The sequence below is a fragment of the Parathielavia appendiculata genome, assembly GCF_033297405.1.
Source record: "Parathielavia appendiculata strain CBS 731.68 unplaced genomic scaffold N657scaffold_14, whole genome shotgun sequence".
Lineage (NCBI taxonomy): Eukaryota > Fungi > Ascomycota > Sordariomycetes > Sordariales > Chaetomiaceae > Parathielavia > Parathielavia appendiculata.
The window spans coordinates 552,724-562,485 of record NW_026944233.1 but is presented as its reverse complement, the minus strand read 5'-3'; the positions used below and the strand labels follow the sequence as shown (position 1 = coordinate 562,485).

General features: G+C 57.6%; 5 protein-coding genes across 5 annotated transcripts; 3 read left to right on the top strand and 2 right to left on the bottom strand.

Moving 5' to 3' along the window:
* Positions 1-341: 341 nt before the first annotated feature.
* On the bottom strand, positions 342-1,101 carry N657DRAFT_648743 (uncharacterized protein). Its single transcript, XM_062793580.1, has 2 exons — positions 656-1,101; positions 342-555 (listed from the first exon to the last, which is right to left on the bottom strand). The coding sequence occupies exons 1-2, from the start codon at positions 870-872 to the stop codon at positions 446-448; spliced, it is 327 nt and encodes a 108-aa protein (XP_062644707.1). The 5' UTR covers positions 873-1,101; the 3' UTR covers positions 342-445.
* Positions 1,102-1,626: 525 nt separating this feature from the next.
* Positions 1,627-2,399, top strand: N657DRAFT_148267 (uncharacterized protein). The gene has a single exon (XM_062785958.1). It carries the CDS (start codon positions 1,822-1,824, stop codon positions 2,263-2,265), a length of 444 nt encoding a protein of 147 aa, XP_062644706.1. The 5' UTR covers positions 1,627-1,821; the 3' UTR covers positions 2,266-2,399.
* Positions 2,400-5,833: 3,434 nt separating this feature from the next.
* N657DRAFT_648740 (uncharacterized protein) lies at positions 5,834-6,558 on the top strand (the record flags this gene model as incomplete). The annotated part of the gene is made up of 1 exon (XM_062793579.1): positions 5,834-6,558. A coding segment is annotated over one exon (314 nt), but the record flags the coding sequence as incomplete, so codon positions are not given.
* A 1,570-nt stretch (positions 6,559-8,128) lies between these two features.
* On the bottom strand, positions 8,129-8,928 carry N657DRAFT_674020 (uncharacterized protein). The gene is made up of 2 exons (XM_062795719.1): positions 8,566-8,928; positions 8,129-8,441 (listed from the first exon to the last, which is right to left on the bottom strand). Exons 1-2 carry the CDS (start codon positions 8,862-8,864, stop codon positions 8,285-8,287), a joined length of 456 nt encoding a protein of 151 aa, XP_062644704.1. The 5' UTR covers positions 8,865-8,928; the 3' UTR covers positions 8,129-8,284.
* Positions 8,929-9,329: 401 nt separating this feature from the next.
* Positions 9,330-9,644, top strand: N657DRAFT_552084 (uncharacterized protein; the record flags this gene model as incomplete). The annotated part of the gene is made up of 1 exon (XM_062787910.1): positions 9,330-9,644. A coding segment is annotated over one exon (315 nt), but the record flags the coding sequence as incomplete, so codon positions are not given.
* Between the last annotated feature and the right edge of the window lie 118 nt (positions 9,645-9,762).

Sequence of the window (9,762 nt, the reverse complement as noted above, 5' to 3'; positions counted from 1 at the left end):
CGAGGACATACTGAACAATAACCGATTTTCCAGTTCGGTCAATTTGCGCGAGTTAGCTGGAATGTCGCTTCGTGAATGTTTACCGCGTCTTCGGCGACTGAGCTTCGCGTAGTCCACAGAATAGATCCTAGCTGCAGCTCTTAGGCTTAGTTTCGGATCGTTCTGAATTGCTTGAAGGGCTGCTTGCACTTGGGCTTTGTCTTTTTTTAGGGGCACGTTGCGTTGTGAAGGAAAGTAGATAAAAAGATGGAAGGTACGAAGGAGTGAGTTTGTGGGACGTTCGCTTATCATGTACGTTAACGTTACTGTAACTAGCTCACAAACCATTTCTAATTCCCACAAGCGATTTGATGCTATCTCGAAGGATAGTCCAACCAACTACATGAAAGAGGACCTTTCAGCCCAGGCCCGATGCCAGGAACCCAATTCACCTTTCAGTCCTCATCTACCGATAGTGAATCTGGTACGACCTGGCATTGTTGATGTTCATGCAACCGCCCGTGCCACTGGCAATGACCGGGCCGCCACATCCCTCCGGCTGCCGGAAGACGACGACTATTACGCCCCGAAAGTCAGCCCACCATGCCGACACTCTTTAGTTTCACTTACGGTGAGGCAAGGGAGAAAACCCAAGGTGAGGAATTCGGGCACTTACTGCTCTGCGCGTCGGGCGCATCCTGGGCCGAGATGGCGACAGACTGGGCATTGATGGGGACGCCACGGCACACGTGGTTGGGCGGGTCGACGACGGGGTAATACGTTCCCAGGTTCGCGTTCCGGCAGCCGGCGCCGAGGTAAAAGGTGAGCCGGTAGGCTTCGGACACGGAGGCCAGCCCGCTTGCCGTGGCGAGGGTGAGGAGCGAGAGCTTCATGGTGGATGGAGGAACGGATTGAGCTTGAGAGCGTAAGGTGGATTTGAATAACTGTGTGGCAAAGGTGGCTGGTGGAATGGAAAAACGAATAAGCCCGCAGTTGTCTATTTGTTGGCAAGGCGGGTTGCTCAAGGCTTTATGTACTCGCCTTAGCTAACTTGCTGTGTCACCCGCATTTGGTAGGACTCCGAGTCGTCCTCAAATCTGGATGGCTGGACACCAGCTTGCTACGACCTCCACAGGGAGCATCTTTCTCGGCTGCGTTCACCTGGCAGCTCTCCTGGTTTCAGCCCCCGAGTAGTAGTACTCCATATCCTTGCGCGGAGCAGCAGGGAGAGATGCGCATGCAACGGGCCATGTTCAGTCTGGAAGCGCTGAGGGCTGCTCCTCCCACAGCTGCACTAGCACGCGCCTTGCAGGCTGTCCTACTGCGTACACACAAACTTCAGGGATTCCTTCCTATAGTTCTCAGTTCCGGCCGGTCCGGCTCTGGCTCCAACCGTCTGCCTTGCCTTTCCGCGCTCTCTGTGCCTCAGAGACACGTCCACTGCATAGATTAATTGGGCAATGCCGTCACTTTGGAGTCTCACCGAGGCTATCCTCCAACGCGACGGCAGCCTACGGGTTTCCCAAGATGGAAGGATGCAAGAGTGTTATCCATGTCAACCGCGGCACGGTTCCGGCCTCTGGAACACCATGTCGATTGCCCTGACGCGTGCTCTTCCCCTGTCCTCGGAATGGCTGGACGGCCGCTCTTCAACAAGTCAAGGTGACTATCGTTCGATATGTCTGCTCATGTTACATTCGCCGCCGCTTCTCTGCCTACGATGGTAATCACTGATACGTCGCCAGCGAGGCAGTGAGCCTGAACCCTAGGTCCTAGTCCTACCGGACGTGACTTTCAGATGTAGCTTGACTCTGTTGAATCCTACCCTCCCCTCTCGGCGCGATGGGATGGATCATCTTGGCGTGGTTGCCCTCGAAGCCTAATTTCGACCATGGATACCGTTACGTTGGGGGCCTTGGGGGCCGAGTTGGCCCAAGAGGTTTGGTGCCGTGGTTCAGTAAGATTATTATTATTAATCTTACACCGCAAAGGCTTATGCCTCGCTCAGCTAGAGCAAGCGGTCCCTCCTCGTTGCTTTACATGCAATGCATCCTCTCACGTGCTGCGCCTTCACAGCGTAAGCGCTGTGTAGGCGTTCCCTGTATACCCTCATATCCAACCGTCCGGAACTCATCCTTCCGGCTTGGTGACGACGGTGCTGTGGGTGGCCATCCCGGCCTTGTGCGTCACTCTAGCGCGCAGCGTGGGCTGTGCGCCGATGGCTTTGGCTCAGCGCTAGAGCCCTATGCGTCTCCCCCTCCTCCTCCTCCTGTTGGCCTCTCCTAGGTCCTCCGTCTCCCTGTCTGGCCCTGGTCGGCTGCCTCCTTGTAGCGACGTGGGCGCTGCGCGTCTGCGCGTTCCATTTGTGCCTCACGGCGGGCCTTCCATTCTTCGATAGTCGTCACATCCGCGTCTAGTTCCGTCCATTCCCTGTCCGGCGTCTGCTGGTCGTCCTCGCTGCTCCTGATATGTGCCTGCAGCCACTCCTTGGCCCACTCCTGCTTTTGGAGCATAGGTTCCGCCGCCAGGGTTCTCGTGTTCCTCCGGGTCCTGCGTCACCGCAGTTGGGATGTCACCGCTGCGCATGTGGTGCGCAGGAGCTCCGCCATCCCGGCCCTTTGTAGCCGCTGTTCGGTCCTCGCCACCCAGCTGTTGAGGTATAGGTCGGTAGGGGCCACCCAGGCCTCGCTTTCCAGATTGCGGACTGGAGTGGCCTTGTAGGCCCCGGTCACTACTCTCAGACAGCGCGTCTGTATCACTTGGAAGTTGCGTGCAAGCCCTCGCGGTGTCCCACCGAGTGCGGTTGGTGTGTGCCAGGCCGTCGCCCCGTATGACAGGACGCTCCTGCCCATCTTTGTGTATATCTCCCGAGCCTTTGAGATGCGCACGCCATGCGTCTTCGCAGTGAGTCTTGTGAGTGCGAGCATCTGGGTTGCCATTCTTGTTCCCACCTGCTCGCGGTGTGCCTTGAACGATAGTTTCCGGTCAAGCCAGACCCCAAGAAATCTAGCCGATTCCACGGGGGCCAGACCTGGTTGCTCGCCTCCTAATATGTTGACTACTTCGTTGCGTGGGCGCCGTGTTCGGGTGAAGTGGATGAGCTCGCTTTTTGCTGGGTCGAACTGCATGCTCTCTCCCTAGCCCACTCCTCGCAGATCTGGTAGGCGCTTTCCAGCGTCCGGCAGCATGACTGAGTATCCTGGCCAAATGCTAGCAGGTTGGTGTCGTCCGCGTATCCGACGGTTATAAGCCCTGTGTGCGCCTCAAGGGCGCGGTATAGGGGGACCATGAATAGGATGAACAGAACAGGAGATAGGGGTGACCCCTGTGGTGTCCCTTGCGTGAGCCTGATTTTCTCTGATCTCTTGCCGTCGAAGACTAGCTGGGCAGTCCTATCTTCGAAGTAGCTGCGTAGGAGCATTATAAGCTTCCTCTCGAAGCCCTGGTTGCGGAGTGTGTGCAGCAGCCAGGTCCAGTCGACCCGGTCGAAGGATCCTGTAAGGTCGAGTTACAATAGGGAAGCGCAGGCGCCGCTTCTCCATGCCGTGCGTACGGCATCTGTCACTACCCTAATCGCCACCTCCGTCGACCTCTTTTGGCGGAAGCCCATCTGCATATCGGGGAGTATGTGGTGCCTTTCCGCCGCTTGGACAAGGCGCTCGGTTAGCGCTGCCTCGATCACCTTGCCCACTGAGCTGAGCAGCGAGATAGGTCTGTATGCGTCAGCTTCCTTTTGCTGGTCGATTGTCTTTCCACGTTTGCGTAGGACGACTACCAGTGCTGCTCGGAAGCAGCGCGGGACGTGTTCCAGCGCGAAGCAGGCATTTATGATCTCCGCAAGCACCTTTGCTTTATCCTCGTGGCTGGTCACCACCTGGAGACCTCCCGGTGCCAACCGGAGCGCTGGTAACGCCGGCGGTTCCGGTCTAGCGTGGCTGCGAAGTCTCGCCCATTTCTCTATGTCCCACATCATCTTTGGCTTTCTCGACGCTGTAGCGTGGGATCTGCGCCAGAACTTCGTTTGCGCCCTCTTCGAGAGCCGGTCGAATTCCGCTAGGGCCAGCTGGTAGTGTGTCCTTGCGCTTGGGGTGCGGCTGGCTCTCCAGTCCCTACCTGCTCTTCTGGCCACTCTCATTGCCTCGTCTATCTCCCTGTTCCACCAGGGGGCGTGGGAGCCCACGTTGTGTTTGCGCCGCGGCGCCGCTGCTTTAGCGATGTCGGTGAGCTCTTTCATCAGTGTTCCCACCGCCTCCTCTAGCTCCTCAATGCAACCTATTTGTCCAGACTGAGTGAGGTACCGCGCCTCTGCCGCGCACCTATGGCGGTCGAGCAGCGCCCAGCTGTATCCCAGAGGTTGGCTCTCCTTTTTCCCATACCCGACCCCAGTCCAGACCGTTATCAGCTGCGGGATGTGGTCCGAGCCTGGGAGATCAAGCGCGCCCTCATACCGTATCGCGCTCCCGCGCGTCGCCCACGCATGGTCGATAGTCCCATCCCTCTGTCCTTGGCGGACCCGCGTTGGTTCCCCCCGCGGGGTGTAAAGGTCGAGGTCCCAATCCACCGCTAGGCGTAGCACCGCACCCACAGTGAAGGACGTCCTGTTGTGGATATCCCACATCGGGTGATGGGCATTGAAGTCCCCGGCCAGGACGTTGCGTCCACTTGGCTCCCTCTCTGCAAGTTCCTGCAGTGGCGAGCGCCAGTTCCGCTCATAGTTTGGCGAGTAAATCGACCATACTGTTATCGGTTCCCTGGTCCCCTCGTCGATAGTAACCGCCGCCCAGTCCTCGCCAGCCTCAGCGATCCATATTGCTCGTTCGATGCGCTTGCTCACGTAGAGCGCCGCCCTCCCTGAGTGGTATATCATCTCGTACCTTCCCCCTCTCCGGCAAGGGGGGGCCGGCTGTGGTAGGCTGTCGTTAATAGGTGGTTCCTGGAGAGCCACCAGGTCGAACTCCTCCCTTCCCTCCAGTGCCTGGTTAAGGCGCTGTCTGTTGCCATCAACGTTCCAATAGAGTATTCGGAGCGTCATAGTTGGTTTCTTGTTGCTCCCTCTGGCTCATCGGTCTCGACCATGATTACCTCCCGTACTATGTCAGTCGACTCTTGGGTAGCCGACACGCTCAGGCGCTGCGTCCAAGCTGAGAGGTCCGATCCGTTGGTCTGGCCCGCCTTAGATAGGTCGGTCGGTCGCCCAGCCTTCGCTGGACGTTTCCTCGGTCATTCCTCCAATGTTTGGGCGGAGCTCCTCTGAGGAGTCATTGCCGCTGTGCCCGCAAATGTAATTCGGGTCATAGGAGGTGCTTGGAAGGCAAGCGGTCGATCTAGAAATCGTTCTCGGGCGCGTTGTCGTTGCTCCTTTGCTACCCTGCATCCTGCATCGAACGCTGGGTGGGCTCCTCCGCAGTTAAGGCATCTTGGTTTGTTGATGGCTGGGTCCCGCCGGGCCGGGCATTGGGCTTCACGCTCCCTTGCTGTCCCGTCTTGCGTGTGCGCTCCGCACCCGCAGATCAAGCATCGCGCCTCCTTTTCCTTGCAGAAAGCTGCCTTGTGCCTTAGAGTCCCTAGATTGTTCTCCCTACGAACTAGCTAACTAGCTGCACAGACCTGCCTCGTAGGGCAACCTAGTCAGAGAGGTAAGGCCAGACCTCCCTACCGGACCTCTCGGCCACGGAACCCTAAGGTTTGCACCTTAAGCCCTCCGCAAGAGGCACAACCTTACAGAGCCTCGTAGGCGACACCACAGCAGCCTGCGCAGGGCTGGGGCCCGGGTGCGAGCCGGGTACTTGGCATCTGCAAAGCCCCCTCTTTCTTGGAGAACCGACACGCACGTCCGTCCTCTCCGGCCAGCTACACTGCTCCTCGGAGCTACAGCTTCCTTGCGGCGGCGACACCACACATTTGTTCCACAGCCGAGGCACCCATACCCAGTGCAATCCATCCGTGGCTTCATCCCATACTGTAACCTGTGCCCGGAAACAAGGGGACGTGGCCCAGCCACGCGTACAGTCCAACAGGTCCCCCGCCAAGGCAACAGCTGTTTCGCTCCTGTGGCCCGGGTGCGAGCCGGGACCGCAACTCTACTGCCCTCCCCTCGGTCCAGCATAGCCGCCACGGCCCACCTTCCGTCGGGCGCAACCCCGGCCTTCAGCTTCCCGTTGTACTGCGAGGGTCTCCCCACGAGGCCGAAGCCGCAGTGCCGACCGTGTCTTGCAGCAGGCCGTCGAAAAAGCTGCCACGCCAGCGCAGCTCCCTCCATTGCACTGCCACTAACCTGCCCTGGTCCACTATTGTAGTTCCTCCTTTGGTAGTGTGCTGTTTGTCAAGAGGGCGAAGCGCCTCGCAGGAAGGCCAGCCGCCCGTGTGCCTCCCCTTAACGAACCCGTCACCTTCCTTCTCCTCGGTCGATTAACAACTCTTGCAATCGGAGTCGTACAACGGCTTTCGCTCCAGTCCTCGTAGCGTCGTCTCACCGGTCGGTTTTGCCGCCAAGACTCTTGACTTCGCTCTCCCAGAACTGGGCAGGGCCGGGGGTGCCCTGTCTCTTCTTCAGATCGTCGAAAGAGTTGGGTGGTTTTCGTACCCAGTATCGCCCTGATCTTGCAAAGTTTGTTGCAGCTTGTTCTTGTCGTCGGTGTCGGTAAGTCGCGGTTGTCGGGCGGGGTGGTGAGGGATTTCCGGGCGCTCAGAAACCTCACTTCTGATCCTCGAAATCGACGTCTTCGGCCGCCAACAGGCCGCGCAGTAGCTGCACGGAGCTGAAACCCCTTGGAAATGAAAGACCAGGTCGCAAAGGACCTGTTTTCCAATTTTTGCGATGCCCGGCCGCCTGCGCGGGCGGCCCCCGATGTTTCTTCACCGGGAAGGGTGGATGAGCTAGATGTCTTTTATCCTGGTGGTGATGGTCGTGCCAAAATTCCATTGTGGGGTTAATTCCGTTGTTGGGTCCAGACGTCTATACGCGGACAACCATCACGAATTCATCGCAATGCTGAATTTGGTGCCCATCGAGAGCCTAATCCAGGCGAGGGCACAGAAGGTCTTGACGCCCAAGGCACTGGAAGCGCTGGTTGGTGTTGGAAGACCAACAGCCACGATTCCACGGTGATCACACAGATGATGGGAGCTTACAACAGTGGGTTTGAGATGCTCAGAGCAGCCCAGAAGTCATCAATTGAAGGTTGTTCTTCTCTCACGTCCCCAGCGAAGGGGGAATCGCCCTGACCTCGTTGCTCAGCTCCCTGGTTACCCCTCACATTGCCTGACGCTCAGTTGGGCAGCCATGCATCCAACAGCAGGGCACTTGCAGCTGAGCAAGACCAAGTTTCCAGTGCCACGACTTTCCAACAGTTGGCTTGGAAGACCTCGATTTCAGGGGGTGAGCGCCACGAAAACAGGCAGGACTGAGCCTCAAAGAGCCTCAGCCCTGAGGGGGTGTCTTGGAACGTGAACCCTGACCCAGGGGGTGCCAAGACGGACCCACATGTGGCTGGTGATAGACACCTTGGAGGCTGTCCGGAACATCGGACAGTTTGACAACAGAACACAGAACACAATCAACATCATGAACAACCAAATTGACATCCTCGTGACACTCTGCGACCACTGACCATTTTCCCTTCGTTTGCCCCGTAACGGTTCCGACAGGCTCCCTTCGATCGCGGGGACTGGAAAAATGTCGCCGCGTTCGATATCTCCTGCAGGGTTGTGTCTCTGTCTGTCTTTTGGTACGCCAAGTCTTATGATCCTGTTGGGACGTATTACCCCAACTGGGTAAAGGACGTATTTGGCTAAAGCGACGAGGTTCTGGCATATATCACAGGTAGCGGAGTAATGGCTTGATGTTGATATCAGGGGCAACGCCTAATTCCATGTCGCTCCCGGAACTGTTTCCACACTCTCATGTATGACATGACAAGCTCTGCAGTGTCCGTCTCAGTAATACCAAGTTACCTAAATTCGCATCATCCTTGAGTCGGCCCACTTCCTTTAGAACTTGACGGCGCAGAAATTTTCACAGTGACAGTGCGGAGACCAGAGGTGGGACCGGAGCGGTGGGAAAAAGAAGAGACCAAAGTGCGGCCCAACACCTGCCACTGCGAAAGCGGCGTATTTGCGTATGACACCCGACTGGCCGCTCTGGGTAAGTACCATGAACCCTGGGAGTCTGTTTGAACGACCACGAGCTCAAGCAGCCGAAACTATTGTCTCTATCTGCGAATCTTATGTGCGCTTGAGTGTAAGCACAAACCATGCCGCTTTCGTGACCATGGATGGACTGGCCCGCCAGCTTGGTACCACAGCCTCACAAAACGACACGCTTGATTGCTCTGGCAGCCGATGCTGCAGCGCGGTTCATGGGCTGCCACCTAAACCTGGGGTATAGGATCCAAAGCAAGGTGTCCGCTGCATTGAGGACTTGGACAGTGAAGTCGATCACGAGCATACCAAAGACTTTCTGGCTGACGTATTAGCTAAGGTTCCTTTAGAGTGATTGATATAGATGGAACATAGTCACTCCAAGGGCGTCACAGTGCCCCAGCTCACCGCCCGCTGCCGTTCCAGCAGCGGCATCCCACGACATACCCCCAAAGATGCAGGACCCTGGGTATGTACTCCCCGTAGAGATTACTGTACATGTCGTTCCATAGCCAGGTCCAAGCGACCAGCGGGCGCGGCCCCAGCTCGTCGGGCTCGCCGTCACCCTTGAAAAGCAGCGCCTCGCGCCGCTCTTGCTTTCGGTCTCTTTCCGATGGCCTCTGGATGCGCCTGCTCGACTGTAACGCTTGACTCCACTGTCTGGTCAGGCCAAAGTCGCTGAGGAAGTATGTCTTGCCTTTTAGGGTAGCCGCGAATTGGGCCTGGTTTTTGTCTTCGCGGTCCATCCGTCCGGGCCCCACGCCGCGTCCCCATCGCCACGCCCGTGCCGCCCACCCCGTGCGCAGCGACAATCTCGCGCCCGTCCGCCACCTCGCCCGTCGTAACAAGGCGGGATCGTCACCACCGCCCCCACCCCCCACCCCCCCCAAGACTTGAACGTCCCGCACTAGCGTGTCAGCAATCTCGGGAAGCAGCGTCACAAACCCCCAACCCCATTCCCCCCGTCCACCGCCCACCCGTGCCCGCGTACCCCACCAACACAACAAAACGCGATCTCTTCAACGCGCCTCTTCAACGCGCCATTTCTGACCGAGATGGAGCCCTCCGAAGACAATCCAGAGCTGCGACAAATCCGGCAGACTATAGACCGGATTGAGCAGCAGCAGCGGCTTCAACAGCAGCAACTTCAGCAACTTTTTCAGCGACAAGAGGAGCTTGAACGCACAATCCGACCTTCCACCCCTCCTGGGCGCGCCGGTGACTTGAATCGGGATCAACGCCGTGAGATACGCCTGCTACGAGAGATAGGATGGTACTTGAAGAGGATCAAGACCTATACTGGCGCTACAATGGGCCAGGTTCGATATGCGATATCTGCAGCACAAGCAACTCCTCGAAAACGATCTTGCCGGCCTGGTATGTCAACTGCGGCCCAAATTGACGAGCTCATTGAATTCATCACATCTTCAAAGGAAGGTCGACGGATGCCGTGGAAGCAGCTACCTGAGGCAATGGGCTGGATTGTCGCTCATTACGCTGTTCGTTACGCGCTCCGTCGTGCTGGTTTCAAAGAGATACGTCGCTCGTCGAAAACCACCAATTTCAGAGGCAACCGGGATCAAGCGGCTCGAGTGGTGTAAAGAGCGAGAGCACTGGACAGTTGAAGATTGGGCAATGATTCTT